A 27994-nucleotide genomic window follows, 5' to 3' on the forward strand; every position below is an offset into this window, starting at 1 on the left:
CAACCACCACAGTTTCCAGGTGGACGCACCTATTAATGTCACACACTCAGTATATAACGACATTTGAAATATGGTCAGAATCCCACCTTCTGCTCCTGAGTTATGGCATTCAGTAATGGCCTGAGCAGTGTTAGTGTAGCACATTATGATGTCATCCTGAAGCCGACTTTGACCCTTTGGATATAAAACGTCACCACTTCATCGTTATATCCTATTACACATTTATGTGAAATTTTCTCGTAATTAGTTTATGAGTTCTTGTGTGATGGCTGCCCCAAAACCATGTGTCTGGTCACAGGTGCATAATAACTATTTTCTGACCTTTAGCCGATAATGTTAAGATATGAGTATAAAACTTGTCAAAGTAAGAAACAGTTCAGTTTAAGCACAAGACAAAAATGAGAACAATACTGTGTTTTGGATTAAAAATATCTTGGTAAAGGTTAAGACATCATTACTGTTCAGAAAATAATGTGGACTGAAACAAGACGACCATCTACATTTTCATACTTTATCTTTTCTTTATGAGTGTCTGCTGTGTAAAGCTTCACACTAGATCTTCCTGTTTCTGTCAAAAGAAGTCAAAATTCAACAGTGAATCTAAATTTGTTTCATATCATGTGTCTTGTTATATGCCATACAATTCAACATAATACCATAATATCATTAAATCAGTGGTGTCAAACTCATTTTAGTCCAGGGGCCACATTCAGCTAAATTTGATCTGCAGTGGGCCGAACCGGTAAAATAATAACATAATAATATATAAATAATGTCAACTCCAAACTTTTCTCTATGTTTTGGAGCAAAAAATGTTCATTTGCATTATGAAAAGGTTTATATCTACAAACTATCCTTTCAAAAGATGTGAATAACATGAACAAATTGAAAAAATAAGTATAATTTTAACAATATTATGCCTGAGTTTATCATTTACACATGTACATTAAAACTTGCAGATCACAGTGGATCTACAAACATACAAAACATTTAGCAACAGGCAGAATATTGTTAAAACTGTACTTACTTCTCTTAAGACATTTCAGGTTGTTCACATTTTTTGCAAAATGCACAAATACTAAACACATTTTTATTTGATCACAACAGGATCTAATGCTATATCACAAAATTTTCCTGTGTTAAAACTTACATTATGTTTTCCAGACATGACAGTTTAAGATCCTGCTCAAATGTTCAAATTCTTTTAGTTCATAACTAACATCATAACATTATTTTTGTGCAATCCCAACAAAGGAACTAGCATTATTTAATAAAAGTGTTAAATAATAATAAATAAAATATAAACAAAAAAGAAAAAAAAAAAAGAATCTCCACAATATCTGCATTTGAGTAAATACCTAAAAACATCGATACAGTACTTTTTAATATCAATACAGTATTGAGAAATTAAATATTGTGATATATTGCAGAACTGATATCTTCTTACACCCCTAATCGCAATATATTAAAAAAAATCGCAATGTCAATTTTTCCCAATATCGTGCAGCCCTAATAGACTTGATCTTAAAACTTATAAATTGTTCCATAAGGGACTCTACTTTGAATACTGAAGCTATCAGAAACTTCATACACACCCCACACATAACAATGGAGTGTGTTCTGTCAGTCTGGTGGTGCTGATAGGCAGCATGTGGTTTCTCCTCAACACTAATCTGACACACACCTGGCGCGTTGCACTCATGAACAAACCCACAACATGTCTCTGGTAGGAAGTACGATCGCAGAGCAAAAACCCTAGGACTTCCTGTCCCTCCCAGCTATCGGGACATACAGACTCGTCTCACAGTGGAAGGATGAACACACACACACACACACAAACACACACACACACACACACAGAAGCACAAACTCCCCCCAAAGCAACAATGACTCAACAGCTTAGTAATCAACCACAAAGACACACAGTGTGCTGCCGCTTTACACCGGCAGCTTCAAAACAAAACAAATTAACTTCGAAGGCTGAGTAGGCAGCAGAGTCCTGAATCGCCGCCGTGACTGGAGCACCTATTATTGTGGCTGGCAAAGCAACAAACCCTGGACCACACCCAGTACGTCATGACTCATGAGCCCCCCACCCCACCCCACCTCCGTTGTCCATCGATGCCAACAGAAGGAGGGCAAGCCAGGGAGAGAGTGGAGAGAGGACAGAGACAAAAGAGGCTGGGGACACGAGGGAAAGAAGCAATGAAGAAGAAGAAGAAGAAGAAAGGATGACGAGATGCTGGGGCTGAGACACAAACAAAGGCAGCTACAAAGCAGATGAGTGCGTTGTGGGTGGGACTCACCAGCTCCACCGAACCATAGTGTTTCCTGCTGAAGTCTCCACGCCTGCAGCCCAAGTCCTCCGAGGCAGAGCTGTAACAGAAGTGCATGGTCAGACACATGGCCTGTCTGTCCTCCATCCCAGCTCACACACACATGCATAACCTGCATACAAGTCTGCCTGTCTGTCCTCTGTCCGTTTTATCTCAATTTATCATTTCCTCGTGGCCCCTTTTGTTCACATTATGTCCCTGCCTTCACTTTTCCTGTCTTTCCATCCTTCTTTCCCTTTTGTTAGCCTGTCCACACGGCAATGGCGTGTGGTGAATGGCCGGCAGCAGCGGCCAGCCCAGTTCTGATTGAGATGCGGGTCCTGATTGAATTAAGTCACAATGATAGATGGGGACTGGCTGGGAGGGCTGACTGCTGGTCAAATAGTCAAACGCATACACGGTAAATGCAATCTCAGACGCACACAAAGGATCGATCAAACACACACATGCAAACTTAAGTTGCAAGAACTTCTTAATATGTTCTCTTTAAAAAAAAAAAGAAGTTACAGTCGGATTTCGATTGTTTTTCAGATTAGTTTGATATTCGCATGACCTTAAAAGCCACTGTAAGACATAATGTAATACTACATGGAGAGAAAATGGAAATACACTATTTTTCTCCGGCTGCAGAGAAGAAGAATAATTGCTCACTTAAGTCCAACCTTTTAATAAAGCTGAATGTTCCTAGTTCGCAATAAAAGCAGATCCAAATGCTTTTCTTTCTGAGCCGCTCTTAGTAATTACTAGTAAATGACAAGGGAAATTGTTCTGTCAGGCCAGCATTTTTTTGTGTTTATAGCACATTTTAGCCATGGGATGTGACAAACAGACTTCTCCGTGAGCCAGCAATGCCATATGCAAAAGGGAAAAGCAGTTTAGAGCAACATACTCCTCCTGTGAGAACTTTGGTAAGTCAGGGATCAATACAGTAGCAGTGAGTTGGCCAACAATAACCACGTATCACTGAACAACCCATGTATCACTCCTTATCTTCAGTCACAATAATCAAATTACCATCGATCCACCCCAGTCCAAGCAGAAGACTCCGTTAGTAGCAACAGGAATTGTACAAAAATCATAGAAAAATGTTAAATACAGCCAGTGACATCAGTGGACGTCTTGTGGCTACCCTACTTTTTTCTTTGGAGAAGTAAATAGAAATGTTTGTGTAAATGGAAGCCACTTTTTACTGAGAAACTCATGCCAAAAAGATGGTAATAGTGGTTAGGCTAATTGGGGTGAGACTGACAATGAAAGAAAGCAAAAATCCTGCAGGTGGTTGGAAACACCTCAGTGGTACATTTTCACACTCATCTCACATTTTGGAAGACAAAAGAAAAAAAGAAAAAGAAAAAAGCACCTCGCATCTTATCATGTTAAAAAAGATATTAGCCAGAACATTACCTGGAGTATCAGTCAGATCCCTAAGATTTAAAACCTGCTTGCTGTAACAACGTGCAATTGCATGAAAACAAGTGTCATGTGAAGATTATGTAAGATGAGAGTAATCCTTGAATACAATGCAGTGTCTGGTTTCTTGTGTTTTTTTTTTTTTTTTTCAGCTAGACTTGAAATGCATACATGATTTTAAATGCACGTCTGTGAATATACTACTGATCAACCAACATCAGTTTGCATTAAAATGAAAACTAGACAAAAAACTTGAAACTGAAATGCCTTTAAATTTACTCCCAGCTCAGTATTATTTTAACAATACATAATTTCAGTTGGAGGTATTATAATATGTAAGTAATTTACTGAAGCATGTATTAGATTCATAGAAAAAAATAAATAAATAGGACCAATATCCCTGTATCTCACCAGCATGTTCTATCAAGAAGCAATAACCAGTTGAATTTGCGAGGTTGTCAGGTTCTGCCGCTATGTTAGAGTCCTGTGGTCCTGATACAGGAGATCAACGTCCCAACAGAAGTGGAGGAGAACTCAACTAATTACATCAAAGTCCATATATGACTTCTATCAGTGCTCAATAGTAACTATATTGATATCTCTAACCATTTCCATGTTATAAAGCCATTAAAGTATGGCCCATTATAAGTAAATGTCAATGTTTAATATTTAAAAAATTCACAAAAAAATGTAAAAAATCAAAAATTTTTCAAAATTGAACAAAGTTTGTTGACATTGTCCCACGGAAGCTACATAAAAAAATTTGAAATGAATCTTACCAGTAGTTCCATTGGAGAAGATGTTTGCTAACGAAGACGATGATGATAAAGACACTTGTGGCTTTTCCATTGGACATCTATGCAAAACTTTACCGATATTTACTAAATGTTGAAAAAACAGAAGTGTGTAATGTCAGTTTTTTCATTAAATCACAAATGCGATGACTTTTTTATCTATTAGTTCGAGATGACACAAGAAGTCATTCCATAAACATGGTGACAAACACAAATATCACATTGATTTACAGATATATTCATTATTATTATTATTACTATCATTATTATTATTATTATTATTATTATTATTATCATTATCATTATCATTATCATTATTATTATTATTATTATTATTATTATATACTACCCCTCTATCCTGTACTAAATTTAAAAAATGATTTGGTTTCCTAGTGTGTCCACACACACCGTGCCATGTTTCTTTTAAAACTCTTCTTCTTCGCTTGTTGTAACATCTGTCAACATCTGGGGTTTTTTATTCACATGACTCTAGTTGTGGAAAAAGGTCTTTCCATTACAGTTTTGCATGATATACCAATTTCACTATGCCTGAAAAACCACCTCTTGCCAGCACAAAAACTTTTCTTTGAAAAACGAGAGTTTTGGCGAAAGTGTCATTTTTCCATTAGGCAAATTTTTATATTCGCGCAATTTGAGGGTCAATGGAAAAGTGACTATTGACAACGAAGAAGACGAAGACAACTTAGACTGTGTAGGACTCAGCGCCGTCACTATAGCACATGACCTATCAGCCAGTGAGATAAAAACAATACTGATAATTGCAAAAAATATCAAGTATTGGATCCAATAATCTGCCAGAGCTACAATCCATTAACCTATAATTAAAATGTTCAGAGAAAAATCATTTCCTGCTCAGATTCATCTTTCTGTTTATTGTAACCATTACTGCAGCATCCAGTTTTTGCACACATACAAGCATGAAGAAGAATAGAAATGAAGTGACTAGGGCTGTGTATTGGCAAGAATTAGGCAATACAATACAAGTCACAATAGTAGGTTCACAATACGATATATTACAATATATCACGATACTGTTAACAAGGCGAAATTCTTTTTTTGTTTCTTTGTTTAAAAGATTATTTTCTGGAAAAACCTTTAGTGCAGCATTTGGATAAATAAAGTTTTAACACGCGGCTTTACCAGTACAAAAAAACACACAAATAAATAAATAATGTTTTACAGATATTACAGCTTAAGATCCTGCTTAAATGTTCATATTCTATTGCGAAAAGAATACATAGTGTTCAGTCTCTGAATCATCAATGAATCAATGTTCAACATCAGAACATTATTTTTGTGCATTCCCAATAAAAAAAAACCAACATCTGCCTCTTTCAGACAGTAAACAGTGCTTTTAGGATGAACTGAATTTTCCATTATTTAACAAAACAGCATTATCAATTTAAAAAAACTACATTTATGACCTGCTATATCACAATAGTACTTTTGTAGTATACAAACAACAGAACAAAATACCAATGTGAATATAGAAATAAAAGAGCTGGAAAAACAAAAATGAACCTCTGCCATGTCTGCATTTGAGTAAATACCTAAAAATATCGATACAGTACTTTTGAATATCAATACAGTATCGTGAAGTGAAATATTGCAATATACTGCGATAGCGATATTTTCTTGCACCCCTGGAAGTGACTCTCTTAAAAACATAACATTAAACGTAACTCAAGTAACCAGGACATGTTTGTGTGTCCACAGCCCCCCCCCCCTAATTGATGACACTGAGGTGGAACCAGCTTCAGGTTTCCGTAGTTCTGTTCAAATCACTCAGGCCTCAGACAGGAAGGGCCTCCAGCCGTTGGTTAAGACTGCACAGTAACATCACTGACATCCAGCTACAAGTAATACAAGAAATGTCCCGCAAACTCTGCCTGAAGAGGGGACAAAACATCTACAGTGACTCCTCCCACTCTGACAATAGACTGTTCCCACTGTTGGCTTCAGGATGTGAGTTTCAGGTGTCTCAGAACCAGGACTGCCAGGTAAGGACACAGAGTTTAACTTGTGTTTGTATTAAGAGAACCAGATACAACACCACCATTGAGAGAGAACTGGTGCCAATTCCCCCAGTGGCCACTCCTGGTACTGCAATGAAAAATCCCCCAAAGCCCAAGAAGCAAGAAGAAAGCTAAGTGGTAAAAACAAACAAATAAACTTCTGACAAGACACAAAAAAGCTTGAAAATGGATGTGTTTATCACTGATTTTTTTTCTATAACTTTCAAGTGTAAAACCAAAAATTAGATTTTAACATCAACGAGGTGACTGCAGTGTGTAGTCTGAGCACCCACTGATCTGATCTGAGCAGCAGGTGAAACACTAGTCTGCATGTGCAACCGGACACATAACATGGAAGTCAGTAACACGACTAATATACAAGTGCCACTTTAGAGTCTGGAATCCAGGTCTAATACATCCATGTTTTAACCCTGAGCTGTTTGTCACATGATCGGATCTTTGCAGTCATCTATATAAATTACCTGCTGCTGTTGTGATTGCAGGTACATGGGTACTTACTGCTCCTTACTGTTGCACATGTTGTACATGACCAGCAGACACTGTTTACACCAGGGGTCTCAAACATGCGGCCCGCCAAAGGTTCCAATCTGGCCCCTGGGATGAATTGGAATTCCACAGTCAAGGCTGTCGAACTCATGTTAGTTCAGGTTCCACATACAGACCAATATGATATCAAGTAAAATAATAACATAATAACCTACACAAAATAATGACTCCATATTTTGCTCTCGGTTTGATGTGAAAAAAATATCACATTATGCCAATAAACTTCAAATTTTTGTCTGTTTTAGTGCAAAAAATAACATTAAATTATGAAAATATTTACATTTACAAACTATCCTTTAACAATAAAATGTGAATAACCTGAACAAATATGAACAACCTGAAATGTCTAAAAAAAATTAAGTCCAATTTTAACCATTTCCTGCCTGTTACTAAGCGTTTAGTGTCTTTGTAGATCCGATCCATAATGCATACTGTATGTATAAATGGTAAGTTGAGGCATAATATTGTTAAACTTGAACTTATTTTTCTTAAGAAATTTCAGTTTTTTCAGGTAATTCAATGGATTTATATAGTGCTTTTCTAGACACCCAAAGCGCTTTACATTATTGACCCATTATTCATTCACTCTCATATTCACACTCTAGTGGTGGTAAACTACATTTGTAGCCACAGCTGCTCTGGGACAGGCTGACAGAAGTGTGGCTGCCAATTTGCGCCCCTCCAACCACCACCAAACATTCATACACCAGTGTGGGTGGTGGTGAAGTGTCTTGCCCAAGGACACAACGGACTGACTAAGACAGAGTGGGATTCGAACCGCCAACCCTTCGGTTATTGGACGACCCACTCTACCACCTGAGCCATAGCCGCCCATATATATACACACACACACATACATACATATATATATATATATATATATATATATATATATATATATATATATATATACACACACATATAAGTATGTGTGTGTGTATATATACACACACACACACACACACACACATATATATATATATATATATATATATATATATATATATATATATATATACACACACACGTTTTTTGTTTCGATAGTTTATAAAAGTAAGTATTTTCATCATTTACTGGGGTTTTTCTGCTATTATTTCACTGGTCTGGCCCACTTGAGATCAAATGGGGCTGAATGTGGCCCCTGAAAGAAAATGACTTTGAGACCCCTGGTTTACACTGATCACACTCAGTTCTTTACTGAACACAATCTACTGCACTGTCTATTCACTACTTTTATATATTAATGTTTTCTTAGTCTGGAGCACTTTCAGAAAAATAAACTCATGTCATCTGCATAAGTTCTATCTGGTGGTATGGCTCTGCTTTGGGGCCTCCCCGTCCTACCAGTGCCTAGAGCAATAGGAGGTGTTTATTATGTCTGCACTGGTTCAAGGGGGTACATAGCACTTTTTTGCACATGCTCCATACATTGTAAAATGAAGCAAACTGAAGTAGAGATAGACAGAGTAATGGGTTAGGCCTACTAATCAGCACCAATAGAATGTTTTAGAAAATATAAATCACCAGAAGTTGATGCCAATACTGGCAGATATTTAACTCTAGGTCCTAAAGTGAAAAAATTGAGGGGAAAAAAAATGCTCTCACAAGATAAAATCCATTTACTGACTAATAACTTTGACTTTAAACCTTAATCAGACAAGTGACTATTTTTGGTCATTTCCACAAACATTACAGTGAGGACAGTGAGTCAACAATCTCAGGTCCAATGTGGTCTCCAGGGTCTGTAAGGTCCACCTCTGCATGAACAGTGAGTGTACCTGCTTTGTTCGGTACCATGACGTAATGGTACTAATGTAAGGAATGATGTTCAAAGGGATCATGTGGATGTGGACAGGAGTCTGGATCAGCACTGATGTAGTTTTAATGTTCTAAAATACGTTTCTTTCCATTTCATTCCATTTACTTCTTGAATTTTTTATTTTCTATTTATTTTTTTGCCACTTACGGATAAGGAACCAAGTAAGGTAACTTCATTGACCTTTATTTTTCTACATAATAAAAAATTTTGAAAACTTTCACAAAGGTAAATTAATCTTGTTATGTCCTCCAATAACACACTAAGGTTGAAATTTGGAATCTCAGAGTATTTCGATGAGTGAACTATAAAGGATTAACCACTGATAACGACAGTGGTGCAGTTTATTTATTTAGGTATCTATTACAATGATGTAGATAAAGTGAATGATTCAGCAGTACAATATGCAATGATGGAAGTGACAGGGATTTAATATGTCCATTAAATGGCAGCTTTTTCTGGCTCCAAACTGTCATCATATCAACCTTTAACACTGTAAAGCCTGAACCATTACATCACTGGCAGAAAATTCCAGTTCTTTGAAACTGGAGCCTTTATTGGTCCTTCTGAACAACCAAAAAAATGTTTCTTTTTAGAGCTCCAACTGATTAATCGACTCAAAGTGATCCAAAAAAAAAATCATTCATTTACATTTATGCATTTGGCAGACGCTTTTTCCAAAGCAACTTACAGGGGAAAACCAATCAAATCAATGAACCAATCAAATTTTATTTATATAGCACCAGATCACAACAAAAGTTATCTCATGACACTTTATATATAGAGTTGGTCAAAACCAGACTCTAAGCCAATTTACAGAAACCCAACAGAATCCTCCAGGAGCACTTGTGACTGGTGACATTCAACCACAATTCTCCTGAATCAAAGCTTTGTTTCCTTAATTTCTCTGCTGTTAAACATTGGTTCCACTGTTGTGTTTCACATGGACACTTATTGTGACGCACAAAGAAGTTTCAATTCAGGAAAACTGCAATACAATATTTCCCTTCAATCAATTCGAGTCGATTAATCGAATCGTGAATTTTTGCATTCTCTTCAAGCACCTAATCGATAAATCGGTTGCAGCTCTAGTTTTTTTCATATATCAATTTCCATGTATGAGTTTCAGTTTTGTATCATATTAGATACATCGGGTCTCAATGCTCAAATATTATTATTTTTGAACAAACCAAAACATAATATAACACAAACATGTCTAACAACTTGGTAATTCCTTTTCAAAACTGGTAAAGTTCTGCCTCCTTTCTCATTAATGACAGTCTTGTAGTGTCACTGAAAATGCCTCTGATTAACACATTCCTCCCCCCTGGTGGATTATTGGTGTATTGCATGTATCTAATTGTATACATCAGGTTTTTCAAGAAAATAAACATCACACTGATCATGCAGAGGGCTTCAAAACTCATGTATCAAATATGACACATTTGTTGTTATAGGGTTAAATAAAAATCCACAGCCAGTTGACCCCCAAACTGAACTGAACTGAATACATGTGTGAATGGTGTTAGGGAGCATCTATATCAGGGGTCTCAAACATGCGTCCCGGGGGCCAAATGCAGCCCACCAATGGTTCCAATCCAGCCCATGGGATGAATTTGCAAAGTGCAAAAATTCCAAAGTCAAGGCTGTTGAACTCATTTTAGTTCAGGTTCCACATACAGACCAATATGATCTACAGTCAAATAATAACAGCATAAAAACCTACAAGAAATAATGACTCCATATTTTCTTCTCAGTTTGATGTGAAAAAAATATTACACTATGCCAATAAATAATGACAACTTCAAATTTTTGTCTTTGTTTTAGTGCAAAAAATAACATTAAATTATGAAAATATTTGCATTTACAAACTATCCTGAAACAATAAAATGTGAATAACCTGAACAAATATGAACAACCTGAAATGTCCAAAGAAAATTAAGCACAATTTTAACTATTTTCTGCCTGTTACTCAGTATTTAGTGTCTTTGTGGCAGATACTTCAGGGCAAAAATAGGGCTGACAAGCCACTCCAGGACCTATAAAAACTGAAGTCAAAGTCATCATCGAGACTGATGGACGAATATCAGTGTCTTTGTAGATCCGATCCGTAATGCACATGTAGAAATGATAAGTTGAGGAGGAATATTGTTAAAAATGCACTTATTTTTCTTAAGAAATTTCAGTTTTTTCACATTATTCACATCTTTTTTGTTTGGATAGTTTCTGAAAGTAAGTATTTTCATAATTTAATGGGTTTTTTTGCACTAAAACAAAGATAAAAATTTGGAGTTGTCATTATTTATAGGTTATTATGCAATTATTTTACTGGTCTGGCCCACTGGAGATCAAATTGGGCTGAATGTGGAACCTGAAAGAAAATGAGTTTGAGACCCTGATCTATATGAAAGTCTGAGTGGACCACATTTCTCCCTCCCCCCTCTCTGGTCAGGTTTCTCTCTCTCTCTCTCTCTTTGCAGGGAAGATGAAGGCAGAGTTAATACATAATGTACACTCAGGCTTTAAGGAAGCGTTTTAAAATGCATCTGTACAGCAGGATGTATCCTCCAGTGCTTCCTCATTCATGGTCTTCCTGCATGCTCCCTTCCTCTACTGTAGATGAAGGTGGGGTTTATTCCACCAAATCATGCACTTTATCATGGCCTTTACCTTTAGGTGCACCCTCTTTTTTTCTTCAAGCCCCTGATAGTTCCTACCCTTCACCCGTCCTTTGAGACTGGGTCATGATAAGGGTTGTACCTTGAAGACAGATGATTAAGTGAAGCCCCTCCACCCACTGTTCTCTTTGAGCCTAATGAAACCTCTCCATCTCCTGGTGGAGCTCATCTACTCTTAAAAAAAGGCTCATGATCATATCGGTGTTTGAAACTGCAGGTTCATTAGAAACGCTGAAGCGGTAGACCCTTTTTCTCTCCTTGTGTTCTACGGGAAAATACTCATTATGACAGTTCTAGCTTTGTCACTTTTTTAAACTGTGAAATATCTTGACACATGCTGGAAGTGTAACCTGTGATAAACTAAGAGCTGTTTACACACAAGGGGGTTTCTGTCAAATAAAGCGGATATAAATAGTATTCACGTCGTGTTGACACTTATTCAAGGAGGTATAGGCTAATGCTGCCAGACTGATGAGGACACTGACCTGTTAAAGAGCTCACAAGTGTGAAATGTGCAAAGAATGGAATTTAAAAAAGAGCATCTGCTGCGATGTGCGCGTAATATTGGAGATCATGCTTCTTACTTGACTTAACCTCCTCAGATCCAGCTATGGGTTTTATGTTCACATTTGTGGACAAGAGTTTCACAACTTTATACCAAAAAAAATAAAATAAAACTGTCCACCACAAAGGACATTCCATAAAAATTTTAAAAACTGCATGTGAAAAAACTGTTGCATCATGATGTTTCCAATATAGGTACTTATTTAATAAAAAACACAAAAAGCTTGTACTTCGCTGACATTTCCTGGGTCTCAGGAGGTTAAAAATATGATAAATATGAATGCAGCAAAGATAATGGTCAATTTTGGGGATAATGGGGCCTTCGAAAGGAGACCACAGGCTGATCTGACTGAATGGAGTCCTGATGGAGTAGTGGCTCAGGTCACTGAACAACAGAGGTCTCAAACATGTGGCCCAGGGTCCAAATAGTTCCAATAGTGCCAAAGGTTCCAATATGGCCCCTGGGTGAATTTGCAAAGTGTAAAAATTCCACAGTCAAGGCTGTGGAACTCATTTTAGTTCCGGTTCCACATACAGACCAATATGATCTACAGTCAAATAATAACATAATAACCTACAAAAAATAATGACTCCATATCTTCCTCTTGGTTTGATGTGAAAAAAATTTTACATTATGCCTATAAATAATGACAACTTCAAATTTTTGTCTTTGTTTTAGTGCAAGAAATAACATTAAATTATGATATTAACAATTAAAAACTATCCTGTAACAATAAAATGTGAATAACTTGAACAAATATGAACAACCTGAAATGTCTAAAGAAAATTAAGCACAATTTTAACAATTTTCTGCCTGTTACTAAGTGTTTAGTGTCTTTGTAGATCCGATCCATAATGCACATGTAGAAATGATAAGTTGAGGCATAATATTGTTAAAATTGCACTTATTTTTCTAAAGAAATTTCAGTTTTTTCAGGTTATTCACATCTCTTTTGTTTGGATAGTTTATAAAAGTAAGTATGCTTTATCATTTAATAGGGGTTTTTTTCCACTCAAATAAAAACAAAAATTTGGAGTTGTCATTATTTATAGGTTATTATGTTATTTTTTTTACTAGTCCGGCCCACTGGAGATGAAATCGGGCTGAATGTGGGCCCTGAAAGAAAATGAGTTTGAGACCCCTGCTGAACAACTATTCTGTAAAAACTGTTGGTTCCATAATAATCAGATTACCTCTGTGATGATCTTTAACATCTTATTCATAGACCAAATACTATGCCACCTGATCAGATCTAATACTAATTTAATAATCGTTTTGAGAGTCACAGTTTGAGGTGAGTCTAAACACACGTCTTTTCTTCTTTATCATCAAAACTAAAGGTAAATACAACTAAGCTTACAAAAACATGACATTAACTTCTCACATAACCAGGGGTGTAAGAAAATATCAGGTTCTGCAATATATTGTGATATTTCATTTCACAATACTGTATCGATATTAAAAAGTACTGTATCAGTATTTTTAGGTATTTAATCAAATGCAGATATTGTGGAGGTTCATTTTTGTTTTTTTTGTTTGTGTTTTTTTGTTTATATTTTATTTATTATTATTTTAACACTCTTTTATTAAATAATGTTAGTTTCTTTGTTGGGATTGCATAAAATAATGTTATGATATTAGTTATGAACTAATAGAATATGAACATTTGAACAGGATCTTAAACTGTAATGTCTGTAAAATATAATTTAAGTTTTAACAAAGGATAACTTTTCTGATATAGCATTAGGTCCTGTTCTGATCCAATAAAAATGTGTTTATTATTTGTGCATATTTCTGGTGTAATTCAATTCTTCAAGAAAATAATCATAAAAAAAAAAAAAAGAAACAAACAAAAAATTGCCTTTTTAACAGTGTCATGATATATCGGGATATATCGTATCGTGATCCTAGCATTGTGATTTGTATCGTATCACCAGATTCTTGCCAATACACAGCCCTACACATCACAGCTAATAAATCCACCCTTCTTCCACAAGACTATCAGAAATATTAGAACAGTAACATACATCAGTGAGTCACACTGATACTCATGATCGAAACATAAACCAATTAGCCTTTACATTTCCATCCACAGTGGAACCAGCCAGATTGGACTCTATCATCTTTAGTCCAGAGTATCTTTGCCGCAGCTAGTTAGCTTAGTTTTAGCATAAAAAAATGCAAACAGGACAGAGCTAGTCTAGCCCTGTCTTTAGTTCTCCACTCAACACAAAGCATCTTGCTTAATCTGCATGGAAATTGAAAATTGGAAACCAGTTGTGGGTTATATGCCAAACTTCTTCTTGGCCAGATGCAATGACGTGTGACTGGAGAATCAGCTGGTTGCCTGGCAACCGCAGGAACCAGAAAGTCACCTATTTGCAGTTAAATTTATGCTAAGCTAGGCCAAACAGCTGCTGTCTGTAACCTTTATTGTATTGATTTTCTCATCTAACTCTCTGCTGGGGGCACATAAGCACATTACCCAAACTATTGAACTATTCCTTTAATTTTCATAGTGGTATACGGTCCATGTAAGATATTTTATAGTATAAACCAGTATACTGTGTTAAATACGGCTATACGTTTAAATATCGTGGTTTCAATCCTGCCCCACAACAGTTGACATATTCACTGTCCAGGATGACTTAATGTCTGTTAGCCAATGAAAAATGACTGTGAAAGCTCAGACCAAAGAGGAATCGCTCTGAAACAGAAAGGGGTAAATGGATATTCATTGCTCAACTGCTGCCCTCAGTAATGGAGTACGGGAAAGGGTTGGTTTCTGTCATAGACAATGGACAGTGTCCACTGAAAGGATCCATATAAATGTGAAGCATAAATCACACAGTCTGACATCATACTAAACCCTGAAGAGGTACTCAACAAAAAGCTTGCATCATTTCAGGTAAATACTATATGAGTTTAAACTTATTAGAAGATTAAAAACACACATACAAGTCAAGACCTTAATTCAGCATAGTGACGAGAAACACCAAAGACCGACATCACAACTTCAATGCTCACCACAACCATCACGAGAAATTGCACAAAATTTCAAAGTTATGGCCAACATTTTGCAAATCCTGTAACACAGCCTACATATATCCCTGTAGTCGGAAAAAAAAACCAAAAAAACAGCACTAGACCAATAAAATGCCATTTTGTGATCCATCTTCAAATGGATGTTTTCTCTGTTTTTAAATGCAATCAAACTTTTTTCTTCTTTTTTTTTACAAAGTTTCACAGCTGCAACCGATTAATTGACCCAAAGTGATCCAAAAAACCCCCCAAAATCATTCAACCACAATTCTCCTGAATCAAAGCTTTGTTTCCTTCATTTCTCTGCTGTTAAACATTGGTTCCATTGTTGTGTTTCACACGGACGCTTATTGCGACGCACAAAGAAGCTTCAATTCAGGAAAACTGCAATAGAATATTTCCCTTCAATCAGTTCGAGCCAGTTAATGGAATCATGAATTTTTGCATTCGCTTCAAGCACCTAATCGATTAATCGGTTGCAGCTCTACAAAGTTTAGAATTTTCAGTAATCTGTAGAAATCCATCTCGTTGACATATTGCTTAATTTAGAATAAGTTTGCTGTAGACGGCAAAATAAATCTAAGCAAGGCAAATACAAGTCTAAAATGAATGTTCATTTAAGTTCAGGAATTCTCAATCAATTTGGTATTATTTCTCAAAATTAAAGAAATACAACAAAATTATATCTGTATCACATATTAGCCATCACCTCCTCTGTTCACTAAAGGATGGGTCTTATTTAAATTCAACAAATCCAGACAGTGTGAAGCTATGGCTGTCAACTAAAATACAGAAAGACAGTTTTATTTAATCTATAAAACAATTTGAAAAGCTTTTGAATTGTATCTAATAATATAACATTTTTTCAACCCAAATGCATCCGATACATTCAGCTAATATACATGAATTTGCAATGAGTCTGTACTAACATGTATATAAAAACAACTGTCATTGCTTTGATAACACATGCTAGACATCCTTGGTGCACAGTCCAAGTACACAGCACATTTCTAAAAGAGCCTTTAAGTTATTCCACAGTACGACACCATGAAGAAGTAGCTTTAGGAGTTTTTTTTTTTTTTTTTTAAACACGCGTAGTGGATTTCATCTGTACATAAATAATAAAGATCCAGAAAAGCCAAGATCCTCATCACAGAAACATGATAGGGTATTTTTATGACAGTATGAACATAACACCTTTTCTGTCTGCGCTAATAGTGCAGCATAATAGGGGGAAGCGCTTTGCTATTGGCTTGACAGCCCTGTGCCATAGGAGCTCTATGTTTACAATGCTTCCTCTCTTGTCTGCAACCTAAGCTGCATCTCTTCTCCAGCTTGTCCTCTTCAGCTGGTATGACAGCTGCAGTGGTGGCATTTGCAGATCCCCCCCCCCCAACCACCACCAGAAAGGTTAGAAATGAGCTACTCTTAAGTAACCTTTGACTACATCTGAACTCTGCTGCTCAGTTTTGGCCTCTCTGTGACCACATACGTGATTCTGCTACTGTCATTGTGACAAAGCTGCCTCCACTCTATACCTTCAACCGAAAAGCATCTCATGAATAATGCATATTTTTTCCGTGTGCATACTGTAATGTCTTTGCTCTGAAAAGAAAGGCAAGCTCACTTAATAAGCCACCATCTGCGACTTAGTTCACATTCTATACAAATGCAACAAAGCTGCACACACACACACACACACACACACACCACAGACCGGTTGAATGAAGAGGTACTGCGGCCAGAGGAGTATAGTCTATGTGTTGGAGCATCCACACTTCTCCACTGGAGACTTGTGGATTCAGTGACGCACCGGTATCATAGAGAAAATGGCAAAACATCAGAAAAAAATCACGCATGTCTTGTATAAATACACACATATGGATCCAACTCGAGCCAAACTGCGGATTATTGTAACATTAATTTGCTTCACGAAAAGGTAAAAGGCACTTTACGCACAACGGAGCAGGTGTTCTCCGCTCTAATTTGTTGCAGAAAATATGCCAGTACTGCAGGACTATGACAGAGCCGACAGACCTATGCATTCAACAGATGAGAGGTGGCATGCAGCAACACAAGCAGGAGAGGTTTTTTTTTTTTTTTTTTTTTTTTTTAGTTTTGTATATTTGTTTGTTTGTTTTTACCGCTGATTGAAAGTCAACAGTTTGTTAGAGGCTGGATCCACACTGTTCATGTCCCCATGCGATGCCAAGGCGACAACAGCAACAACAAACTGGCGTCTTTTTTCCCCCTCTTTCCTCTTTTTTTTTCTTGCGCTAAGAGCAGAAGAACATCACTGCGACGCAAAACTCCGACAACAGCTGATGAAAACCTGGTCGGTGGTCTTCGGACTCCCGGGCTGTTCTCCGTTTGGCCCGTGCGCAACTGGTTAGAGCAGGATGAAGCGGAACGGCTGTGCCATGGGAGCTGGGCTTTTACTGCGCTCTCTCTCTCTCTCTGTCTCTCCCCTCTCTCTCTCTCTCCCTCTGACACACACTCTTGTGTCAATGGTGCATTTCAATCCACCACAATTAGACGGAACAGCCTCCAGTCTTTTTTTTTTTTTTTTTTCATTGCTGGAGGCTCCGCACTGTAAAAAAAAAAAAAAAAGCAGCATTCACAGCATTTTATTTTTGTCATTTATTTATTTATTTTTGTCTTTTTATTTATTTATTTATTTATTTTTCCTTTTTTCCCATAGAGATGTGAAAAGCACAGCTGTTACATCACCGTCACTGTGAAGCTTTTCCACAGTGACTCTATCCTGGAGCGCAAAGTGATGTCAGGACTACACAGTGCAGGTCCCGGTTGGGGGTCGCGTCACATCATCCGGTTGAGAGCAGAGTAGGAATATGAGAGAGAAACTTATACGTGCAAAATGCTACTTTACAAACTGTTTTGGGTGATTAAATGGTAGTGACACAAGAAAGAAAAGCATTGCATCTCCAAGACCGGATAAGTGTACTTGAAAACATCTGAGGTAACTGGTTGCCTTAAAAAATTTAAGTAATGAGTAATGAAAACTTGAGTTTATTAAACTGAAATGCTTGATTTGAATGGAATTGCTATTTTAAGTAAAACACACTAAATGCCAAGTTAATTAAACTTAAAATTTGTTGCAGTGTCAATTGCTTTGTATAATCATTAGACTTAATATCATCAGTTCATTGGACTCAATTCCAAGTTGATTTAAATTAAAATCTTTTGCAATAGAAATTGCTTTGTATAATTATTCAACTTAATATAACTAGCGGCATTGTAACCGTGGTGCCATTGTACGATAGCATGATAAGTAGAACTTGTCTGCCACCACTATCCATTTGTAAACTACCATTTAAAGGTGGGGTCTGAGATGTTTTTCTGGAGCATTTTTTATTATATTCCTTAAAACCCCCTTCACACCCCAATTACAACTAATTAATTAAATGCTCTAACACAAAAATTAAAAAAAAAAAAATCAGTCACCTGTGGAACAGGCAGGACTGAAAAAACACCATCCCATCATTTCGAGTGCCCACTCGAAATGATTGAACGGTGATATGTCTATCAAACTCAACTGCCATTCACACCTCCCCCCTTCCCCCCTCTTCGCATTCCCAGAGGCTGGAGCCTTGTACAGGAAGCATAGCCAGGACCTGGCTATATGAGTTATATTAGGATGGAAAGTTCACCTGCAAACTGTTTTGTCACTAACTTAAACCACTAGGAAATGTAACATTAGTCCCATAGGTCTGAACTGGGGCTGTTCTGGAAGAGCGGGGGTGTTAGAAGAAACTGAATGAGCTATGCATGGATATGCCAGCCGGAGGCTCAGCTGGGGCCGTAGTCGGGGTAGGAGCCCGAGGTGTACGGGAGCAAAGCAGGGGATGGAGCTTCAGCCGGTGTCGGAGACAGTTCGGCCGGACCGGACCGTAGATGGCATCGGAGCCCAACCCAGGTACGGAGCAGAACAGAGCCTCAGCCGGTGAATTGTTGCTGTGCGCTCGTGAACCCACGGGAACAAGCATCGCATGTGCCACTACTCTGGAGGCGTGGCTTCGGAGGGACATCTGAAGAAAGGGGTTTGGACTTTTGAATTGAGTATTTTCAAAATGTAGCTTGCTCGAACCATTTTTCTAAGATCTCAGACCCCACCTTTGCACTGTGCAGGTAATAATTTGAGCCAACATGTGAGGCATGAAGGGAAGAGCACGTACTTGTTTGGCCTGTGAAGCATGATTAAATTCATACAGCGGTAGTGAACTGCAGCCTTCTGGTCCGAGGTGAGCTGGGAGCCGCTCTGGGGTGAGCTGGGACCCTGCTAAAATCGCCCAGCATACCTCGCAACATTTGAATACAGGCATAAAAGTGTGCCTAGTAGATAGTCAGGTAATGTCTCTATTCATTTGGCGAGTTTGGCAGTGATCGGGCCTGTGAAGGTTGAGGAAAACCCATACAAACGCTGTCCTGTGCTCCAAGATCGGGACATCGATCGGACAAACACCGGACACAGAACATTCATTATAGTAGGATGTAGCATGGATGGAAGTTAGGCAAGAAGTTAGCTCAATGCAATTCACCAGCACAGGAAGTGCTTTCAATTTGGCAAGGTGTAAAGATTTACATAGAACAAGAATAGTTCTAAATAAACAGTAAATCCATTGTTGGGCCTATGGCTCTGACTCATGGTGCAGCTCAACAAAAATACAAAAACAAACACAAAAAGGCCAATAAACATTGCAATACATACATTAAGTCCAAATTAACACTAACACCACAACCCCACTGAACAGAAAAATAACACATTTTCAACAACATGCCCAATACCCACGATGCAATGCAGAGATAAAAAGGTGTGATCATGACTAAAACTTAATGATTTAAATCCATTCAACTTAAACTTTTTCGTACTTTCAACTACGTCTACAAATTAGTAGACTATGCTTAACATTTTATAGTAATAATTAAATCATGTAAGTACATTGTAATTAAAGCATTTTAGTAAATGCAAAGTCCAGGCTTACAGTGTTTTAACCTCCTCCTCAGGTGATTAATCTTTGGCAGGCAAATGAAAATTCCCTTCAATTTGTCTTCAAGGAGAAACTGATCTGGTTCCTCAGCTTCTCAGATGCCTAATCAATCACTCTTATGTGCTCTCCTGGGTCCACCTAGAACCCTACTCAGTAACAGGTTGATGCAATGATGAGGTCATTCATTCAAGCATCCTTTCCTTCTGTGTTTCTGTCCATCTTTCACTGTCTAGTCTCTTCTTTTACCTCTTTAGCGTGCACTTCTGTCTCATCTGTTTTCTTTTTCTCGATTTCAAGGTCTTGTATTGATCATCTCTTGGCATACAAACATCTGATAGTGGTAGTCACTACAACACTCTACAGCCACATTCATCAGAGCGCTTCAATACAAGGTTTCCTCTACACCTTTTATTGGGCAAGTGACTATTTTTGGTCATTTACACACACATTACAAGACAGTGATAGCAACAGTTACAGTGAGCTTTGGTATTTTTCCTGTAAATCATAACCTTAGCAAGACAAATAAATCTATGATTTCTTTTTTGCATGGTTCAAGCTAAATCGGTGGTTTCCAACCTTTTTTGGCTCGTGACCCCATTTTAACATCACAAATTTCTGGTGACCCCAGACATTCAAAACGGAGACGTTTTTTTTGTTAAAATTCATTTGTTTTTGATCAGTTTATTTGCTATACTATGTTGCAAATAAATGTTAATTTTAGATAACATTTAGTCTATATAATGTATGTTATTCTGGACGGAGGCAGAAAAGTCAGGTGTAGATTACTGCACAAAATGAAAATTTTATTTTCCTCGGTCAGGATATGTACAGTCAGTCCAGTTTGTATTTACAAGGCTGACAATTAATACTGAACAAACAAGAACTCAAACTATGAATTATGAAAGAGCTGCAGCATCTGAAACCGACCACAATGAACATTTGACACATAAACAGAACCACAGTGCTGCAGTTTCAGCTTCACACTTTGTCATGTCTTTTATGTACTGGGATTGTCTCTCTTAACTCACCATATATATTTTTATTAGTAAGTTTTATTTTGTTTTTTTATCAATTACTAGAAATTTCAGGCGACCCCATTTGAATTCCAGGTGACCCCATGTGGGGTCCCGACCCCAAGGTTGAAAAACACTGAGCTAAATATACCATAGCCACATCTTGGAAATCCACTACCAAACCAAATGTTAGTGCCTGGCTTGCAGGACTGTCAGACTCTCTAGCACTGGACAAACTCACTTTTACGTTAAAGGGTAAATCTTTTATCTTCGACAGTAGGTGGAGATCTTTTATGGTGTTCTTAGAGGGAAAAAGAGCATTGGAGGCGTGCTCTCCTTGTATGGCAACCATCAACAAATGAGTATTGCTATGTATTTATGTCTCCTGGGGTGGCCATGGCTCAGATGGTAGAGTGGGTCGTCCAATAACCGAACGGTTGGCGGTTCTAATCCTGCTCTGTCCCAGTCATGTGCTGTTGTGTCCTTGGACAAGACACTTCACCCTCCTTGCCTCCAGTGCTGCTACTCACACTGGCGTATGAATGTTTCAGTGGTGGTCGGAGGTGCCGTAGGCACAGATTGGCAGCCATGCTTCTGTCAGCCTGCCCCAGGACAGCTGTGGATACAAATGTAGTTTACCACCACCAGAGGGAGAGTGTGTGAGTGAATGAATAATGGATCCACTGTGCACGCTTTGAGTATGCGTTCATATAAATCTAATCCATTATTATTATCTCTTTGTCTATTCTTTGCTTTATTTGAAATGCTTTTCGCTTCGGGATAACTAAGTTAACTTTTGGGCCACCATTGACTTTTACGGTTGACTTATGTTTTGGACTGTGCCAATTATCAACTGTGGCTCAGTTTAGTAGAGCGGGTCATCCAATGACCAAAGGGTCAGCAGTTTGAATCCTCATCAAATAATCAAAGTGTCCTTGGGTTAGACACTGAGCCCTAAATTGCTGCCAGTCCAGTCTGGCAGCACCTTGCATGGTGGCAGCCGCTTACTGGTGTATGAGTGTGTGTGAATGGGTGTGGGCACCATGAAGGTGTAGAAAATGCACTATATAAGTTAAGTTCATTTACCATTTAATCATCACATACTACTGCCCTGACATGTTTATCTTATTAAAGATGAGCCTTACTGTGACAGTTCTGTTTTGCGCTTGTATTATTAATTATTTGTTGTAGAGGGATTATTTTCTCTGGAAATAAATAAACACACTTGTGTTGGAAAAAAAACGGTTACAGTGAGGCAATAATCTCAAATGGAATGGTAAATGGACTGAATTTATATAGCACATTTTTGACACCTTCATGGTGCCCAAAGCACTTTACAATTCCTTACATTCACCCACCAATGTAGAGTTCAGTGTCTTGCCCAAGGACACTTCGACATGTGGACAGTTGGAGCCAGGATTCGAACCGCCAACCCTTTGGTCATTGGACGACTCTGCCAACCGCTCGACCAACTGAGCCACAGGTTGAAAAACATTGAGCTAAATATACCACAGCCAAATCTTGGAAATCCACTTCCAAACCAAGTGTTAGTGGTGGTCGACCCCAAAGTTGAAAAACACTGTGTTAACCCTTTATCGGACAAGTTGACATTTAGAATTTCAGAGTATTTCTATGAGTGCCCTGTAAAGGGTTAACTTCTGCAATAAACTATCAAACTATGGAGAGAAAATACTGGGCATGAGGAGGACGAGTACGCATGAATAAAACACACGAATGTGGATTTCAATATGCGACGCTCTCTTGACGCACACAAACACACAGAGACAAGCAGGTGAAATGTGAGCTTAGGTAAATCTGATACCTTCACAATAGCCTGGCCACAGCCTGTGTCTTCAGCTCACACACACACACACACACACACACACACACACACACACACACACACACACACACACACACACACAAACACACAACATGAAAGAGTGCAGGAATGCTCGGCTCAAGCTACACAGCACTCAGCTCCGCATCAATTTTTAATAAGTAGAAAACCCCCCTCTGTGGCACGCTACACCACAGGAAAACACCTAAAGCTACCGACACACACCATATTTTCCCTTTCTCTGAATGTGACTTCCTTTATAAATAGCTCATGCTGAAATGCGACTGTAATCTGGAACAGCCCGCAGCGTAGAATAAAGGCTTTTCATGAGGGAACCCTGGAATAAAGCAACACCTTCATTCTCTCACGTAAGGATTCAGTTACAAAAAAAACAAACCTGAGATACCTGAACACCCCCACCTCTAATTAGAGCCTGGGGCAATAGGACACACGTAAACATTAGTATAAACAGACAGTTCTCTACAGCACTTTTTGATTTGCACTGGCATCACATATGAGTTTCTGTTTCTTTTAATAGTTGCTTGTGAAGCCAGACTGTAACAGGAAGTTCAGGGAGGAAGACTTCCTGTTCACAGATAAATCCGTTGAAGTGTGTGTGCAATGGCCTGGAAGAGATCCTGTCTGAAACTGCCACTGAGGGACAGGAGAAAAAAAAAAAAACTAGTTCAAAATGACAGACGACTGCTCCAGGTGATGAATATAATCCACAGATTCCTCACAATAGAAAACAAGACATAGATCCACAACAAACAAAAGCTTTTTGTGTGTCGCTGCCCTAATTTAAGCTGGTACACTTCACCTGTCCTAAGAGAGAGACAATGACCGCCCCCACGGTAATTCAATCAAATACAATGAAAGTGAAAGTGAAAAAAGTAAAGAAAAGAAAAATGCAGGTTTCAGCCCAATTGTAGGATGTGTTTAGAAATTCAATGGATTCATCCTCGGCTCATGTCCTGCCCTTTCATTAAGTTTCATGGACATTATACAGAAGTTTTGTGCGATCCTGCTCACATACACACAAAAACAACGGCAATCATAGAACAATCAAATACAAGAACAAGTGTTCAGAGAACACAAACCTCCGCCAAGCACCCCAAATGGTGTGCATGTGTGGATCGACTATTTCCTTTTAAATTAAACAGTTTCCACGTTGTTCCATACAGCAGAAGAAGTTGAAGCTTGGTACCAGTCATGTGTATGTCAAATTATATTCAATTCCAATCAATATTTGTTGAGTTATAATGAAAAATGTGTGGTTAATGGGATTTTCAATGTTAAATTGAAATGTCCACAGAGTCCACATTCCACAGCAGATGTGGATAATTTTGAGCCAGATACAAGATATTGTTATAAGCTACAGATGGATCAAATTGGAGGCTAATCGGAGTCGTTGTGAATTTTTTATGAATTTTCGAAAATTGCTCAATGATGAGAGATAAGAAAATTGTAGATTTTGTGACCTTGCTGTGACCTTGAACTTTGGCCTACTTGGCCCAAAATTTAATGGGTTGGTTCCAGGGCCTAGGCCTATCTGTGGGGAAAATTTGGTAAAGATGGTTTTAACAGTTTTCCTGTAAAGTTGCTAACAATCACACAAGCAAACAAACACACAAAGCAAAGTGATCACAATACCTCCTGGTGGAAGTAATAACAATAATAACTAGAAAAGCACTTGGAGAGCACAGACCTCCGCCAAGGCAGATCAGCCCCCCCATCACCATCAAAATTTAATCATTTGTTCCTGGTGCCAGTATCAACATTTCCTGAAAATTTCATCAAAATCCGTCCATAACTTTTTGAGTTATCTTTCTAACAGACAAACAGACAAACCCTGATGAAAACATGGATTAAATATAGTGCTTTTCAAGGCACCCAAAGCACTTTACATTAATTATCCATTAGTAATTCACTCTCACATCCACACTCTGGTGGTGGTACACTACGTTTGTAGCCACACCTACCCTGGGGCAGACTGACGGAAGCGTGGCTGTCAATTTGCGCCAAACTCCGACCACCACCGAACATTCATACGCATTCATACACCAGTGTGAGTGACACTGGTGGCAAGGAGGGTGAAGTGTCTTGCCCAAGGTTACAGAGGACCGACTAGGTCAGAGTGGGATTCAAACCGCCAACCCTTCGGTTATCTCCTGAGCCTTGGCTGAATGAACATGTTTATACGGGGTCTCCCATAAATTTTACATAATTTCATCGCCTAATATTTTGTTTAAAATTTGTTTACTCTTTTCATTCAAAAAAGTGTAATCATTTTTATTGTTCTGCTTTCAGGAATAGACATGTCATTTACTGCAACAGAAAAGGTGTTCTGTGTACTGAAGTACATCCAAACTCAGTCAATTGTGAATGCGTGAATGTGAATTTGTTAGAAAATTTCAGAAACAAGCACCAACGGGAAAGCAGATACGGACGAGGCATGAGAAGTTTCAAGAGGAAGGCTGTTTGTGTTGGAAAAAAGGATCTGGAAGACTGGCAGTTTCAGAAGAGGTGGTAAACCAAGTTTGGGAAACGTTCAGTTGGAGTTCAAAGAAGTCTGTGCAAAGAGCAACACTGCAAAGCTCAAAATCTCACCAAGTGTATTTTTCTCATTTCTAGTCAAAATATCTATTCACACTTAAAATAAGACATAATCACTTAAAGAGTCATTTGTAAGTGAGATATAAGAACTTATTGTTAGACAATAGATCTTGAAAATCTTATTTCCAGAAATCTTACCAAGATAATTTTCACTTGTTCCATTGGCAGATTTTTTTGCTTGAATTAAGCAAAAAAAAAAATCTTGAATTAAGCAAAAAAATCTGCCAATGGAACAAGTGAAAATTATCTTGGTAAGATTTCTTGAATTATGATTTTCAAGATCTAGATTATGTCTTATTTTAAGTGTGATGAGATATTTTGACTAGAAATGAGAAAAATACACTTGGTAAGATTTAGATTTTTGCAGTCTAGCCTGGAAACCCAGATCCTTAAGTCAACCGTTTGTGTTAAGAAAACACTTGCGACTGACCCCCTACAAGCTTCAGTTTCTGCAGGCTTTAAAGCTAGGTGACCGTTATGGACTTCTCAAATGATGTCAGTTTTTTTGGGACACCCTGTATAATTCAGTCTCACCTGAGTAATCCTATCAATGGTTAAAACCAGTGCTGGAATTAGTTACTAGTTAAAATAAGCTACAGGGTAGGGCTTCACGATCTGCAGGGGCCTCAAACAAATTCCAGATTTTGTTTTTACTCAATGTGTGGTCTTAATAATAAAATTTTGCAACTTTATCATCTATATTTGCATTGACTAGATAGCTGAATTATAGGTGATGTGTAATATTTTCTAGCATACAGATAATTCATCGAATTATCTCATGATACTCATAATACTGGAAGGTCTCAGAGTGTCTGTGTGTGTGTGTCTGCACAGTTCTGAGAAATTCAGACGTTTTTACCTGGCCAATTTGGTATCTACAGTTGAGGAATAGCCCCATCTCCACATTAAATATCTCAGTTATTAGTTGATAGGACCAATATTTTCGGAGATATTTGTCATTATGGAATACAATAGCCCTACAGTCTTGTTGTGTTACCCATGACGGTTGACGGGAAGCAAAGTTAAAAACAGGAACAATGCATTTACCAACTTCAGTCCGTGACGGTTTTTGGGAAGTGTAGTACCTGTGGTTCCCCATGGGTCAACACGCTAGTAGTATATATAATTGTGTTTAAGATCACGGGTGAATTGAGGCACTTCCATGATTATGTCAAGCAGATTTAACCCGGAAAAAAACAAATTTAACACAAAGATCGGCACCAAATCATCTTTCTAGACAAGATTCATTGAGTTTTCCAAAATGTGGAAGCAATGTTATGACTATTTCTATGTCTGATGGAATCAAATTGTTCAGGAGAAAGATCATTTTCACACCTAAAGAGAATAGAAAATTAACTGAGAGCAAATATGTCAGAAGAAAAATTGTCTGGACTTAGTATCATGTGCATAGAAAGCGATAAGTTGTGTCGCATATCTATTGATGACATACTCAATGACTTTGCCTTTGCGAGATCAAGAAAGAAGTTGAAACTTAGAGAATTCTCTGACATAATTTTTGTGATTTTACAACATGATCTTTATTATTGAATATTATTAATAGATATGGGGGGTCTCAGTGGGGGCTTAGGGCTTTATATAGCTTACCAAGGGCCTCACTATGTCTAAATTCGGCCCTGGTCAAAACAAATACAAATTCAACACTAGGAGCAGTGCAAAAAAAATAAATCTTTACATTTAAGCCACCAGGACCAGTGAATAATTGACATTTACCATGATAAACTGAATAAAACATTCATAGACAATCAAAACTAGAGGTTCACTAATGGCAGATAATGAAAACAGTTGGATATAATGCAGAGCGTAATACACTCAGGAAAAAAGCCTTGGCCGATATGACTCCCTGCCGATAAAATAACTGACAGTCAGAAATAAGCATTTGCAATAACCTTTACATAACCTAAGTTTATCAGAAACTGTAAAACTATTCAACTTCAAATTTCAGTCAGAATAATGGTTTCCTATATAAAGAACCTGGATCTGAACATCAAATGAAACAAAAGAGTGGTATTTATTTTCTGAGCTATTATTTTCCCTGAGTCATTTCAGTGCGGACGTCTGATGTTATCCACCTGATCAAGGTATACCTCATCGGTGCTGTCAAAACGGTCAATTAATCGGTCCGTCTCAGATAAAAACTGTTGTGGATTAAGTTTTCAGCAGAAACAATAATTAATCTAAAGCAGGGGTGTCAAACTCATTTAGGGATCACATACAACCCAATGTGATCTCAAGTAAAATAATAACATAAAGA

At 37.8% G+C, this 27994-nt stretch overlaps 1 protein-coding gene across 5 annotated transcripts in view; it reads right to left on the minus strand.

The window, feature by feature from the left end:
• The window catches only part of garnl3 (GTPase activating Rap/RanGAP domain like 3), a 141266-nt gene that overhangs the window by 96430 nt on the left and 16842 nt on the right, over positions 1–27994 (minus strand). For 4 of the 5 annotated variants that reach the window (XM_030149739.1, XM_030149735.1, XM_030149738.1 and 1 more), the window contains exon 2: positions 2307–2376. In XM_030149739.1, the coding sequence (XP_030005599.1) occupies positions 2307–2376 (70 nt within the window). Of the gene's footprint in view, positions 1–2306; positions 2377–17388; positions 17727–27994 lie in introns of those variants that run through there. The other variant, XM_030149736.1, reaches the window with a different exon arrangement.

The sequence above is a fragment of the Sphaeramia orbicularis genome, chromosome 12, assembly GCF_902148855.1.
Source record: "Sphaeramia orbicularis chromosome 12, fSphaOr1.1, whole genome shotgun sequence".
In the NCBI taxonomy this organism is placed as follows: domain Eukaryota; kingdom Metazoa; phylum Chordata; class Actinopteri; order Kurtiformes; family Apogonidae; genus Sphaeramia; species Sphaeramia orbicularis.